Source organism: Cetorhinus maximus, unplaced genomic scaffold (assembly GCF_964194155.1).
Source record: "Cetorhinus maximus unplaced genomic scaffold, sCetMax3.hap1.1 HAP1_SCAFFOLD_135, whole genome shotgun sequence".
In the NCBI taxonomy this organism is placed as follows: Eukaryota; Metazoa; Chordata; class Chondrichthyes; order Lamniformes; family Cetorhinidae; genus Cetorhinus; species Cetorhinus maximus.
In genome coordinates this window covers 109,430-125,382 of record NW_027596133.1, presented here as the reverse complement: position 1 = coordinate 125,382, position 15,953 = coordinate 109,430, and the positions used below count along the sequence as shown (strand labels likewise).

The window sequence follows — 15,953 nt, the reverse complement described above, 5'->3', positions numbered from 1 at the left end:
AATCTCTCCAAGCCCCACAACCCTCCGAGTTAATCAGTGCTCCTTTAATTTGACCATCTTGAGCATCCCTATTTTAATTGCTGCACCATTGGTGGCTATGGACCCCAAGCTCTGGAATTCTCATCCCTAAACCTCTCTGAACTTTACCTCTTATTCCTGCTTATTACCTAACTCTTTGGCCACGTTTTTGAATATCTAACCTAATATCTCTTTTATGAGGCTTGGTGTCAATTGTTTGATTTATAATGCTCCAATGAAGCACCTTGGTATATTTATAATCACTGTTTAAACACAAGCTGTGTTTCATTCTATAATTCCAGTGCAGTAAAGATTTGATAGCTTTACTGCGGTAGAGTTTTACATTACAATAGTGTTTCTTTAACATCTATTCAACTGTTTTCCCAGGTTGTCCAGAAAACCAAGTCTTCAGCATCTGTGCCAACATCTGCCCTCGAAGCTGCTCCGACCTTCAGCCTGAAACACAGTGTCAACAGGAAGCCTGTGAGCCTGGATGCCTTTGCCCACCTGGGAAGGTTAGTCTATTGGTTCTCCAAGACCTACTGGACAGGTGAACATGTTTGTCTTCTAATGTTACCTGGAACAGGTAATTCTGTTTGTTCTTTGCCTGTGCCCACATTGACTGGTAAATTGGTATTTTATTTCTCCCCCAACTGTTCAGATGTGTTTGTTCATCTCAGCCTGTGTGCCTTACTTACATAAAGATGCTAATTGTTTGCCTTTGTTCATTGGTTAAGTCATTGATCAGTGGCTACTCCAAGTTGAATACAAACTAACCAATAGGTGGACTGTTGATAGGAAAAGAAAGATCAGTCAGGGAGAAATAGAAAGCAAAGTAAGATGGGAAGGACACATTACCTGTGCCTGAGAGTATGGCATGTAGTATGGCCTTCATAGTGAGAGGATTCGAGTACAGGAGCAGGGATGTCTTGCTGCATTTGTACAGGGCCTTGGTGAGACCACACCTGAAATATTGTGTGCAGTTTTGGTCTCCTTATCTGAGGAAGGATGTACTTGCTATAGAGGGAGTGCAGCGAAGGTTTACCCGACTGATCCCTGGGATGGCGGGACTGACATATGAGGAGAGATTGAGTCGGTTAGGATTATATTCGCTGGAGTTCAGAAATATGAGGGGGGATCTCATAGAAACCTATAAAATTCTAACAGGACTAGACAGGGTAGATGCAGGAAGGATGTTCCCGATGGTGGGGGAGTCCAGAACCAGGGGTCACAGTCTGAGGATATGGGGTAGACCATTTAGGACTGAGATGAGGAGAAATTTCTTCACCCAGAGAGTGGTGAGCCTGTGGAATTCGTTACCACAGAAAGTAGTTGAGACCAAAACATTGTATGTTTTCAAGAAGGAGTTAGATATAGCTCTTGGGGCGAAAGGGATCAAAGGATATGGGGAGAAAGCGGGAGCAGGTTATTGAGTTGGATGAATATAATCCTTTCGTAAATCCAAAACAAAAACAAAAATACCTGGAAAAACTCAGCAGGTCTGGCAGCATCTGCGGAGAGGAACACAGTTAACGTTTCGAGTCCAAATGACCCTTCAACAGAACTAAGTAAAAATAGAAGAGAGGTGAAATATAAGCTGGTTTAAGAGGGGGGTGGGACAAGTAGAGCTGGATAAAGGGCCAATGATAGGTGGAGATAACCAAAAGATGTCACAGACAAAAGGACAAAGAGGTGTTGAAGGTGGTGATATTTTCTAAGGAATGTGCTAATTAAGGGTAGAAAGCAGGACGAGCAAGGTACAGATAGCCCTAGTGAGGGTGGGGTGGGGTGAAGGAATCGAAAAAGGCTAAAAGGTAGAGATAAAACAATGGATGGAAATACATTTAAAAATAATGGAAATAGGTGGGAAAAGAAAAATCTATATAAATTATTGGGGAAAAAAGGGGGGGGATCGGAAAGAGGGTGGGGATGGAGGAGAGAGTTCATGATCTAAAATTGTTGAACTCAATCCATGAAAATCCGTAAATCCATGCTGACTCTGTCCAATTCTGCCACTGTTTTCCATGTGCTTAGCTATTAAATCTTTTATAATGGCCTCTAGAGTTTTCCCCACTACCGATGTCAGGCTGACTGGTCTATAATTCCTTGTTTTCTCTCTACCTCCCTTTTTAAATAGTGGGGTTACCTTAGCTACCCTCCAATCTGTAGGAACTGTTCCAGAGTCTATAGAATCTCGGAAGATGACCACCAATGCATCCACTATTTCTAGGGCCACTTCCTTAAGTACTCTGGGATGTAGATTATCAGGCCCTGGGGATTTATCGGCCTTCAATCCCATCAATTTCTCCAACACCATTTCCATACAAATACTGATTTCTTTCAGTTCCTCCCTCTCACTAAACCCTGTGTTCCCCAACATTTCTGATATATTGTTAGTGTCCTCCTTTGTGAAGACAGAACCAAAGTATTTATTTAGTTGGTCAGCCATTTCTTTGTTCCCCATTATAAATTACCCTGTTTCAGACTGTAAGGGACCTACATTTGTCCACCAATCTTTTTCTCTTCACATACCTATAGAAACTTGTAGAGTCAGTTTTTGTGTTCCCTGCAAGCTTACTCTCGTACTCTATTCTCCCCTTCTTAATCAATCCCTTGATCCTCCTTTGCTGAATTCTAAACTGCTTCCAATCCTCAGGTCTGTTGTTTTTTCTGACCAATTTGTATGCCTCTTCCTTGGATCTAATACTATCTCTAATTTCCCTTGTAAACCATGGTTTGGCCACCTTTCCTGTTTTACTTTTGCGCCAGACAGGAATAAACAATTGTTGCAGTTCATCCATGCGCGCTTTGAATGTTTGCCATTGCCTATCCACCATCATCCCTTTAAGTAGCATTTCCCAATCCATCAGAGCCAACTCACACCTCATACCATTGTAGTTTCCTTTGTTAAGATTCAGGTCCCTAGTCTCAGAATCAACTACGTCACTCTCCATCTTGATGAAGAATTCTATCATATTATGGTTGCTCATCCCCAAGGGGCCTCGCACAACTAGATTGCCAGTTATTCCTTTCTCATTACACAATACCCAGTCTAGGATGGCCTATTCTCTAGTTGGTTCCTCAACGTATTGGTCCAGAAAAACATCCCGTATTCACTCCAGGAATTCCTCCTCTACGGTATTGTTACTAATTTGATTTGCCCAATCTATATGCATATTAAAGTCACCCATAATTACAGATATTCCTTTATTGCATGCATCTCTAATTTCCTGTTTAATGCCATTCCCAACATTACCAGCTCTGTTTGGGAGTCTATATACAACCCCCACTAACGCTTTTTGCTCCTTCGTGTTTCTCAGCTCTACCCATACAGATTCCACGTCGTCGGAGCTAATATCTTTCCTCACTATTGGGTTAATTTTCTCTTTAACCAGCAATGCAACTCCACCACCTTTTCCTTTTTGTCTGTCCTTCCTAAATACTGAATACCCCTGGATGTTCAGTTCCCATCCCTGGTCACCCTGCAGCCATGTCTCTGTAATCCCGACTATATCATACCTGTTTACATCTATTTGCATGGTTAATTCATCCACTTTATTGTGAATGCTCCTCGCAGTAAGGCACAAAGCCTTAAGGCTTGTCTTTTTAACATTACTTGTCCCGTTCCCACTATTTTTCACTGAGGCCCTGTTTGATTCTTGCCCTTGATTTCTCTGACAATCACTTTTCTTATTCCCCTTTCTGTCTTTTGTTCTTGTCCTTGATTCTCCCTCCTCTGACTCCTTGCATAGGTTCCCATCCCCCTGCCATTTTAGTTGAAACCTTCCCCAACCACTCTAGCAAATATTCCCCCTAGGACATCAGTCCTGGTCCTGCCCAGGTGTAACCTGTCCAGTTTATACTGGTCCCACCTCCCCCAGAACCGGTCCCAATGTCCCAGGAATCTGAATCCTCCCCCTTACACCATCTCTTCAGCCACGTATTCATCCAGTATATCCTATTTCTACTCTGACTAGCACATGGCACTGGTAGCAATCCTGAGTTCACTACCTTTTGAGGTCCTACTTTTCAACTTACTTCCTTACTCCCTAAATTCTGCTTTTAGGACCTCATCCCTTTTTTTTACCTATGTGGTTTGTACCAATGTGTACCACGACCACTGGCTGTTCACCCTCCCCCTTCAAAATGTCCTCTAACCACTCAGACATCCTTGACCCTAGCACCAGGGAGGCAACATACCATCCTGGAGTCTCGTTTGCAGCCACAGAAACCCCTTACAATTGAATCCCCTATAACTACTGCATTCCCGCACTTTTTACTCCTCCCCTGTGCAGCAGAGCCAACCGTGGTGCAATAAATTTGGCTGTTGCTGCTTTCCCCTGAGAGGCCATTCCCCTCAACAGTATCCAAAGCGGTATATCTGTTTGCAGGGGAATAGCCACAGGAGATTCCTGCACTGCCTGCCTAGTCCTCTTGCTCTGCCTGGTGGTCACCCATTCCCTTCCTGCCTGTGGACTCTTAGCCTGCGGTGTGACCACCTCTCTATACGTGCTATCCACAATACTCTCCGCCTTGCGGATGCTCCACATCCGCTGGTCCAGCTCCGACACCCGGGCTTCCAGGAGCTGCAGCTGGAGAAACTTCCCGCACACATGCTGGCCCCCAGCACTGGAAATGTTCCTGGTTTCCCACATAGAGCAGGAGGAGCACATGACGGCTTTGAGTTCTCCTGCCATGACTTACCCCTTTAAATTAAATTAAACCTTTTGGAAGATACTTAATATCAAATAATATCAATTACTCTAGGGCCCTTCTTCCCTGTTCCTCGTTGTTACAGAATATAACCCTTACAAATAATGAGCCACAAAATAAGACCTTAAAAACTATAAGCAATAAAAGTAGTAAATACTTACCCAACCATACTCACGGTACTCAAAGGATCACCTCGTTCCCTCCTCTCCTAACCCCCAAAGCAGCACTCCAGTGCAGACTGTGATGCTGACTGCAGGACATTCTTCCCAGACTGCTTCACAGCGATGCTGACTGCAGGACGCACTTTGAGGGGCTGAATGGCCTGCTCCTGCCCCTAATTCTTAGGTTTGTATGTTCAGTATGTTTCCAGCTCGATCTGAAACATTGTCTGTTTCTCTCTCTACAGACCTACTGAGCCTTTTTAGTTTTTATTTCAGATTTCCAGCATTCCCCAGTACTTTGCCTTGAGGAAGGAAGCAGTACTGGATGTAGATGAGGGGAATGAAGTGGGGCAAGTGGAGCAGGTTTCAGTGGTGGAGCATTTAAGAACACAATAACAAGGAGCAGCAGTAGATCTTTTATCCCCTTCAACCTGTTGAATGAGATGATGCCTGGTTTTCCAGCTCAGCTAAACCTTCCCACATAACTGCCCTCAGGGAGACAGTAATCACCGTATCATTTGGACTGCCATTACGGCTCAAGAACTTGCCGCGCCCCTAGCCAAGCTACAACACTGGCATCTACCCGGCTATGTGGAAAATTGCCCAGGTGTTCCCTGTACACAAAAAGCAGGACAAATCCAACCCAGCCAATTACTTCTCCCATCAGTCTACTTTCCATCATCAGTAAAGTAATGGAAGGGGTCATCCACAGTGCTATCTAGCAGCACTTGCTTAACAATAACCTGCTCACTGGCACCCAGTTTGGGTTCTGCCAGGGTCACTCAGCTCCTGACCTCATTACAGCCTTGGTTCAAATGTGGACAAAAGAGCTGAGCTCCCGAGGTGAGGTGAGAGTGACTGCCCTTGACATCAAGGCAGCATTTGACCGAGTGTGGCATCAAGGAGCCCGAGCAAAACTGGAGTCAATGGGAATCAGGGGGAAACTCTCCGCTGGTTGGAGTCATACCGAGCACAAAGGAAGATGGTTGTGGTTGTTGGCGGTCAGTCATCTCAGCTCCGGGACATCACTGCAGGAGTTCCTCAGGGTAATGTCCTCGGCCCAACCATCTTAAGCTGCTTCATCAATGACCTTCCTTCCATCATAAGGTCAGAAGTGGGGATGTTCGCTGATGATTGCACAATGTTCAGCACCATTCGCGACTCCTCAGATACTGAAACAGTCCATGTCCAAATGCAGCAAGACCCGGACAATATCCAGGCTTGGGCTGATAAGTGGCAAGTAACATTCGCATTACATAAGTGTCAGGCAATGACCATCTCCAACAAGAGAGAATCTAACCACCGCCCCTTGATGTTCAATGGCATCACCATCACTGAATCCCCCACCATCAACATCCTGGGGGTTACCATTGACCAGAAACTGAACTGGACTAGCCATATAAATACTGTGGCTACAAGAGCAAGTCAGACACTCGGAATCCTGTGACGAGTAACTCACCTCCTGACTCCCCAAAGCCTATCCACCATCTACAAGGCACAAGTCAGGAATGTGATGGAATACTCCCCACTTGCCTGGATGAGTGCTGCTCCTACATCACTTAAGAAGCTTGACACCGTCCAGGACAAAACAGCCCGTTTGATTGGCACCACATCCACAAACATTCACTCTCTTCACCACTGACGCACAGTAGCAGCAGTGTGTGTACCATCTACAAGATGCACTGCAGGAATTCACCAAGGCTCCTTCGACAGCACCTTCCAAACCCATGACTACTACCATCTAGAAGGACAAGAGCAGCAGATAGATGCGAGCACCACCACTTGGAAGTTCCCCTCCAAGTCACTCACCATCCTGACTTGGAAAATATCACCATTCCTTCACTGTCGCTGGGTCAAAATCCTGGAACTCCCTCCCTAACAGCACTGTGGATGTACCTACGCCACATGGACTGCAGCGGGTCAAGAAGGCAGCTCACCACCACCTTCTCAAGGGCAAATAGGGACGGGCAATTAATGTTGGCCCAGCCAGCGAAGCCCACATCCCGTGAATGAATAAAATAAAACAGTGATCACCATATCATTAGGATTGCCATTAGGGAAACAGTGAACATAGTATCATTTGGATTTGGAAAGGAATAAGGAAGAAACAAGTGTGAAAATAGTTAATTTTAATGAGCCTAAAAGGGATTTGGTTCAAGTCGATTGGAGTCAATAATTGGAAAAATAGTAAATGATCAATAATGCAGAGATCGTGTGGGTACAGAGTAGACACATTACCATAAGGCAACAGGAAGAACTTTCAAAGTTAGAGCTCACTGGATGTCTAAAGATATAGAAATTATAATGAGACAAAGTGTAAGCCGATGATTAGTGTTGGCTTCATGACTCAGTAAAGAACCAAATTAAATGTAAAAATACAGATTGGAATTGAGAAGGGAAATAGAGGGACACAGAGGATATGTGGGAATAGATTAGAGAGTAACATAAAAGAGAACCCAAAATTCTGTCTTAAACATGAATCGGAAAAGAGTTGTCAAAGGAAGAGTGTGACTGATTAGGATTAGAAATCAAATCTTCTTGTGGAGAACAGAATATAAACAATGATGCAGTAAAGGAGATGACAGTATCAATATTGAGTAGGATAAAAATGAAGGGGAGATACTTTAACTGTTAGGAGCACTCCAAGTAGAAGACTCACCTGGTCCAGATGGAATACAGGTTACTGTGGGAAAATAAGTAGCAAGCTCCAGGTCAATGGTACTCACTGCTTTTAAAAAAAAATCTTTCTCACCCCCTCCCCCCCAACACCTTACTCAAACCCTTAAATCCGTCTCTCCGTGTCCTTGTACCATCAGCCAATGGGAACAGCTTTTCTTTCTCTACCTTATTTAAACCTGTCATCATCTTGTCCCCTCTATCAAATCCTCCCTTCAATCTCCTTCACTCCAAGGTGAAGAACCCCAGTTTCTCCAACCCAACCTTGTAGCTAAAATCCCCTCATTGGGTAAATCTCCTCTGCACCTGCAAATCCTTCCTAAGATCCTGACAATCTTTTGAGTGGGAAGATGTATCCTCTTCTCTCCTCTAAACCTTTTGCTATTGATTTTAAACCTATGGCCTCTCGTTATTGACCAACTCACCAAAGGGAATTGCTTTTCTCCATTGAAACTTTTCATCATCTTGAGGTTACCTCTCAACCTTCTGAGAAGAAATGTCCTACCTTTTCCAAACTGTCCTTGTACTGCAGTCCTTCATCCCTGGTAATACCCTGGTAAACTCCCTCTCTACCTTCAGGCCTTAATCTCCCCTGAAGTGTGGGGACCAGAATGACTCACCACTGCCTTCTCATGGGCAATAAATGGCCTTACCAGTGGTGCCCACATCACAAAAATGAATAAGAATATGTCCAGAGGCCTAACCAATCATTTACAAAGCCCGACCATGATCTCTTTGCTTTGTTCCTCTCGTTATAAACACAAGTAGCTCATATCCTTTTTTAACCATCCTGTCAGCTTACCCTTTAAGGATATATGTTTCCCTGCTCATTGGACAAACTGCGTAATTTATCATAAACTGTCCTTCTGGATTAGTCGTCCCACAATGCATCACCTAATTGTTATTGTTGTTGACCAGGTTCTGCAGGATGAGATGTGTGTGTCTCCTGAGGAATGTCGCTGTTCCTTACTGAACTCATCAATCCCATGGATCGCTGACATTTCAAATGTGGATTGGCACAGGGATTACACAGATGGATCAATGATCCATCACCACTGCAACACATGGTGAGTATGGCCAGTCTCATTGGCTGAGGGGCAGGAACTGGAAAAGCTCCAAAGGATGAGGGAAGAAGCACAAAAACCAATTCCATTCAGTGAGATCACCTCCAGCTCCACATGGGGAAAAATTCTCCCCCTGTCAGGGGGGAACTGTGGGAGCGGGTGCCAGGTGGGCGCACCTCTGATCGGTGCCCCCGATTGGGGGCACGCCACTATTTTCCGTGGGTGGGCCAACTAAGGCCCGCCCAGCGTGACGTCCACCAGGAAGTGCTATGTGCTCCCTGTGCGGGCGGGGATGATTCTCTGAGGCGAGAGTGCGCTCTTTCGCACGCAGACCTCCCTGAGGCTAAGTGCTGCCTCAGGGAGATCGGCTCAGAATTAAAATTTTTAATACAAATGATAAAAAAAATTTCCCTGACACTGTCACATGAGTTGGGACATGTCCATAACTTTTATTGAAAGATTTGATTAAAAATTAAAATACCCTCATGAAACCTCATCCCACCCGCCCTGCCAACCTGAAAATGGAAATGACGCGGGGTCACATCGGGAGTTCCACCTGACGTCATCTCGCATCATTTTACACGTCGGCGAGAGGGCCCCGCCCCCACTCGCTGACCAGAAGATCCTGCCCATGGTGTCCAGTGCTAGACCAATGACAGCACAGGTAAAGGCCAATCACCTTTCAATCCCAGCTAACAATAGTATTAAAACTACCAGGAAGCACAGCTAATGGTAGTGAGTAGGCTAACCAGGGAGCACAGAGGAACATAGGAACAGGAGGAGGCCATCGAGTCCCTCAGGCCTGTTCCAAAATTCAATGGATTATGGCTGATTTGCCACCCACCTTCATTTACCTGCTTTTGCCCATATCTCAACATGTTTGGTAACAAAAAATCACATTAACCTCAGATTTAAAATTAACAATTGACCTTGATTTCATTCCTGAAAGGTCTTGCTCTATTTTTTAGACTTTGTCTCTAATTTACAGAATCACAGAATTTACTGGGCTGCAGACAGTGAATGTGTGTGTTCGGCTGGTGTTTAAAAGTGGTGCCAGGACCTTTGGCCCCATTAGGTGATGGTGGGGCAGGAAAATCACTGCCCGCCCCACCATGTGATTTGGGAGCTGCTCCCTGACGCACAATTAATGAACTTCCAAGTGTAAAATTTGGTGCAATGCCTCACCCCTGCAGCACAGCAGGAAACATGTTGCTTTTCACATCCACACCGTACTTAATCTCCGGATTGCAAAATTCCACCCTTAGACTTAAATGTGAGGGTATGATTAAGAAGTTTGCAGATGATATAAAAATTGGCCGGGTGGTTGATGCTGAGGAATAAAGCGGTAGACTGTAGGTGGGCAAAAAACAGGCAAATGGAATTCAACCTGGAAAAGTGTGAGGTGATATATTTGGGGAGGGAAGAAAAGGCAAAGGAAGACACAATAAATGGTAGAAACATGCAAAAGGAGCAGAGGGACCTTGGAGTAAATGTCCACAGATTCCTGAAGGTAAATAAGGTGGTCAAGATGGCACACTGAATACTTCCCTTTATTGGCTGAGGCATGGAATATCGGAGTAGGGAGTTTATGCTAGAATTATATAAAACACTAGTTAGGCCACAGCTAGAGTACTGTGTCCATTACTGGCCACCACATTACAGGAAGGATGTGATTGCAGTAGAGAGGGTACAGAGGAGATTTCTGAGAGATGTTGCCACGACTGGTGAATTTTAACTATGATTGGATGGGCTGGAACAGAGGAAGCTGAGGGGAGATTTAATTGAGGTGAATAAAATAATGAGGGGCCTAGATGAAGTGGATAGGGAGAAGTTACTTCCATTAACAGATAGGTCAACGACCAGGGGGCAGAGATTTAAAGTAATTGGTAGAAGGATTAAAGGGGAGCTGAGGAGGAATTTGTTTTACTCCTAAAGGAGTCGAGCCCGAGCTGAGCACACGTAAAATTGTACAAGATGGTGTTGGGCGTGCATCCTGACATCATCGTGCACACGTGCAATATTGAGGCCGGTGGGTGTGGGAGTCGGAGCTACACCTGCCGACACTTAAAGTGCCAATTAAGGCCATTAAAAAGCCTGTTGACTGAGATTTAATGTTGCCCGTACGATTTTGCGCTCGTTACATGGGCAGAATGGGCAATCGGGCAGCACATTTTTATTAAATTGTCATCCAGTGGTGGGATAAAAGGACTCAGGGCACAAGCACTTCCATTTTATTTGAGGTTTTGCTGCTGTCATATTTCTGAGTTTTTTGCCAGATTTCCTTTGGATTGTGCCAGCTTTCTGAACTGGTTCACCTATAAACCTGTGCAGAAGCTCGAACACACTAGGTCAGTCTGTGCACTGCATGGGGAACACCGTTGTTTAGATATTGGCCTTGAAAGTCCACAGCCTTTTGGCATATTCCCGCTGTAATTATATAGGGGGGCAGGGGGGCATTGAGCTGAGGGTTAGGGGCATTGAGCTGAGGGTTAGGGGCTCTCTGAATGTCAGACTCCCCATGACCCAGGCCCTCATTATGACCCAGGATACAGATACTGCAGTATTGTCATTGGAGGTGTCCCAGCCAATCCAGCAGTAGATGTGGAATGTGACCAGATCCTTGGATAATTACAAACCTCTTTTTAAAGAGGATTCCCTTACAAACGGGAACAATCGCATTAGCTTGCAGTACCCAGCGCTCCCTCCCTCACTTGACCCCACCACGGCCGCTAGCCCCAACTGCGCCACCTCAGCCAGGCAGTCCCAAGCTGCTGCAATAGCAAGTAGGCCAGATGTACCCTTAATGGCCTAAGTATCTACCACATTGGAGCATTCTGCTCACTGAGTTCAGTAGGTTATGGGTTCAAGTCCCGCTCCAGAAAGTTGAGCACATGGGCTTACAGTCCCAGCGCAGTCCTGAGAGAGTGCTGCACTGTCTGTGGTGCCAGTGTTCAGGTGAGATGTTAAATGAGACCACGCCTACCCTCTCAGATAGGTGTAAGAGATCCAACTTCGCTGTCTATGGGAGCTTGCTGACCACTTCAAAAGGCAGTGAGGCACTCTGGGACGTCGTGAGGTCATAAAGGTGCTTGGGAAATGCTTATTCATTATATTTTCTTTCTTCACTGATGTAAGTAGATGAAGGGAACCCCCTCCCCAACTCTTTCCCCCCTCCCCCCCACCCACAGCCTCTTTACTGCTGCCACTGGGGTTCCACAGGGCTCAGTGCTGGGACCCTTGCTGTTTGTGGTGTGCATAAATGATTTGGACTTAAATGTAGGGGGTATGATCAAGAAGTTTGCGGGTGACATGAAAATTGGTGGGTGGTAAATAGTGAGGGGGATAGCCGTAAACTGCAGGAGGATATCAATGGACTGGTCAGGTGGGCAGAGCAGTGGTAAATTGAATTCAACCCAGAGAAGTGTGAGGTAATGCACTTGGGGAGGGCTAACAAGGCAAGAGATTACACTATGGATGGTAGGACCCTGGAAAGTACTGAAGATCAGAGGGATAAAAACAAAAAACTACTGCGGATGCTGGAAATCCAAAACAAAAACAGAATTGCCTAGAAAAACTCAGCAGGTCTGGCAGCATCGGCAGAGAAGAAAAGAGTTGACGTTTCGAGTCCTCATGACCCTTCGGCAGAACTGAGTAAAGTTAGGAGAGGGGTGAGATATAAGCTGGTTTAAGGTGGTGGGAGGGGGTGGGGGGGGGAGAGAGAGGTTGTGGGGGTCGTTGTAGGGACAAGCAAGCAGTGATAGGAGCAGATAATCAAAAGATGTCACAGACAAAGGAACAAAGAGGTGTTGAAGGTGGTGATATTATCTAAGAAAATGTGCTAATTAAGAATGAATGGCAGGACACTCAAGGTACAGCTCTAGTGGGGACGTGGTGGAAAGACTAACAGGGCATTAAAGGTATAGATTTAAAAATAATGGAAATAGGTGGGAAAAGAAAAATCTATATAAATTATTGGAAAAAACAAAAGGGAGGGGGAAGAAACGGAAAGGGGGTGGGGATGGAGGAGGGAGTTCAAGATCTAAAGTTGTTGAATTCGATATTCAGTCCGGAAGGCTATAAAGTGCCTAGTCGGAAGATGAGGTGCTGTTCCTCCAGTTTGCGTTGGGCTTCACTGGAACAATGCAGCAAGCCAAGGACAGACATGTGGGCAAGAGAGCAGGGTGGAGTGTTAAAATGGCAAGCGACAGGGAGGTTTGGGTCTTTCTTGCGGACAGACCGCAGGTGTTCTGCAAAGCGGTCGCCCAGATTACGTTTGGTCTCTCCAATGTAGAGGAGACCGCATTGGGAGCAACGAATGCAGTAGACTAAGTTAGGGGAAATGCAAGTGAAATGCTGCTTCACTTGAAAGGAGTGTTTGGGCCCTTGGACGGTAAGGAGAGAGGAAATGAAGGGGCAGGTGTTGCATCTTTTGCGTGGGCATGGGGAGGTGCCATAGGTGGGGGTTGAGGAGTATGGGGTGATGGAGGAGTGGACCAGGGTGTCCCGGAGGGAACGATCCCTACGGAATGCCGCCGGGGGGGTGAAGGGAAGATGTGTTTGGTGGTGGCATCATGCTGGAGTTGGCGGAAATGGCGGAGGATGATCCTTTGAATGCGGAGGCTGGTGGGGTGATAAGTGAGGACAAGGGGGACCCTATCATGTTTCTGGGAGGGAGGAGAAGGCGTGAGGGCGGATGGGTGGGAGATGGGCCGGACACGGTTGAGGGCCCTGTCAACGACCGTGGGTGGAAAACCTCGGTTAAGGAAGAAGGAGGACATGTCAGAGGAACTGTTTTTGAAGGTAGCATCATCAGAACAGATGCGACGGAGGCGAAGGAACTGAGAGAATGGGATGGAGTCCTTACAGGAAGCGGGGTGTGAGGAGCTGTAGTCGAGGTAGCTGTGGGAGTCGGTAGGCTTGTAATGGATATTGGTGGACAGTCTATCATCAGAAATTGAGACAAAGAGGTCAAGGAAGGGAAGGGAAGCGTCAGAGATGGACCATGTGAAAATGATGGAGGGGTGGAGATTGGAAGCAAAATTAATACATTTTTCCAGGTCCCGATGAGAGCATGAAGCAGCACCGAAGTAATCATCGATGTACCGGAGAAAGAGTTGTAGGAGGGGGCCGGAGTAGGACTGGAACAAGGAATGTTCCACATACCCCATAAAGAGACAGGCATAGCTGGGGCCCATGCGGGTACCCATAGCCACACCTTTTATATGGAGGAAGTGAGAGAAGTTAAAGGAGAAATTGTTCAGTGTGAGAACAAGTTCAGCCAGACGGAGGAGAATAGTGGTGGATGGGGATTGTTGGGGCCTCTGTTCAAGGAAGAAGCTAAGGGCCCTCAGACCATCCTGGTGGGGGATGGAGGTGTAGAGGGATTGGACGTCCATGGTGAAGAGGAAGTGGTTGGGGCCAGGGAACTGGAAATTGTTGATGTGACGTAAGGTGTCAGAGGAATCATGGATGTAGGTGGGAAGGGACTGGACAAGGGGAGAGAGAAGGGAGTCAAGATAACGAGAAATGAGTTCCGTGGGGCAGGAACAGGCTGACACGATCGGTCTGCCGGGACAGTTCTGTTTATGGAATTTAGGTAGGAGGTAGAAGCGGGCCGTCCGAGGTTGGGAGACTATTAGGTTGGAAGCTGTGGAAGGAAGATCTCCAGAGGAGATGAGGTCCTGGAAACAATGGCTTGATGTTCACTGGTGGGGTCTTGGTCCAGGGAGAGTTAGGAGGAAGTGTCTGCGAGTTGACGCTCAGCCTCTGCGAGGTAGAGGTCAGAGCGCCAGAAAACAACAGCACCACCCTTGTCAGCGGGTTTGATGACAATGTTGGTGTTGGACCTGAGAGAACGGAGTGCAGTGAGTTCAGAGAGAGACAGATTAGAATGGGTGAGCGGAGCAGAGAAATTGAGACGACTAATGTCACGCCGACAGTTCTCAATGAAAAGATCAAGAGAAGGTAAGAATCCAGAGGGAGGGGTCCAGGTGGAGGGAGAATATTGGAGGTGGGTAAAAGGATCCGTTGAACGGGGAGAGGACTCCTGCCCAAAGAAGTGAGCACGGAGACGAAGGCGGCGGAAGAAGAGTTCAGCATCGTGCCGAGCCCGAAATTCATTGAGATGAGGGCGTAAGGGTATGAAACTAAGTCCTTTGCTGAGCACTGAACGTTCAGCATGGGAGAGGGGAAGGTCAGGGGGTATAGTGAATACACGGCCGGGGCTGGGATTGGAAGATGGGGTTGGGACAGAGGGACAAGCAGGGGTGGAGGGTCCTAGATGGGTGTTGGTGTCGATGAGTTGTTGGAGCTTGTGTCCAGTCCCTTCCCACCTACATCCATGATTCCTCTGACACCTTACGTCACATCAACAATTTCCAGTTCCCTGGCCCCAACCGCTTCCTCTTCACCATGGACGTCCAATCCCTCTACACCTCCATCCCCCACCAGGATGGTCTGAGGGCCCTTAGCTTCTTCCTTGAACAGAGGCCCCAACAATCCCCATCCACGACTACTTTCCTCCGTCTGGCTGAACTTGTTCTCACACTGAACAATTTCTCCTTTAACTTCTCTCACTTCCTCCAAATAAAAGGTGTGGCTATGGGTACCCGCATGGGCCCCAGCTATGCCTGTCTCTTTATGGGGTATGTGGAACATTCCTTGTTCCAGTCCTACTCCAGCCCCCTCCCACAACTCTTTCTCCAGTACATCGATGATTACTTCGGTGCTGCTTCATGCTCTCGTCGGGACCTGGAAAAATGTATTAATTTTGCTTCCAATCTCCACCCCTCCATCATTTTCACATGGTCCATCTCTGACACTTCCCTTCCCTTCCTTGACCTCTCTGTCTCAATTTCTGATGATAGACTGTCCACCAATATCCATTACAAGCCTACCGACTCCCACAGCTACCTCGACTACAGCTCCTCACACCCCGCTTCCTGTAAGGACTCCATCCCATTCTCTCAGTTCCTTCGCCTCCGTCGCATCTGTTCTGACGACGCTACCTTCAAAAACAGCTCCTCTGACATGTCCTCCTTCTTCCTTAACCGAAGTTTTCCACCCACGGTCGTTGACAGGGCCCTCAACCGTGTCCGGCCCATCTCCCACCCATCCGCCCTCACGCCTTCTCCTCCCTCCCAGAAACATGATAGGGTCCCCCTTGTCCTCACTTATCACCCCACCAGCCTCGGTATTCAAAGGATCATCCTCCGCCATTTCCACCAACTCCAGCATGTTGCCACCACCAAACACATCTTCCCTTCACCCCCCCTGACGGCATTCCGTAGGGATCGTTCCCTCCGGGACACCTTGGTCCACT

At 46.9% G+C, this 15,953-nt stretch overlaps 1 protein-coding gene across 1 annotated transcript in view; it reads left to right on the top strand.

Moving 5' to 3' along the window:
* The window catches only part of LOC144672871 (SCO-spondin-like), a 152,167-nt gene that overhangs the window by 65,374 nt on the left and 70,840 nt on the right, over positions 1-15,953 (top strand). Inside the window, exons 5-6 of the mRNA XM_078534861.1 lie at positions 406-533; positions 8,487-8,635. Of these exons, the coding sequence (XP_078390987.1) occupies positions 406-533; positions 8,487-8,635 (277 nt within the window). The remainder of the gene's footprint in view (positions 1-405; positions 534-8,486; positions 8,636-15,953) is intronic.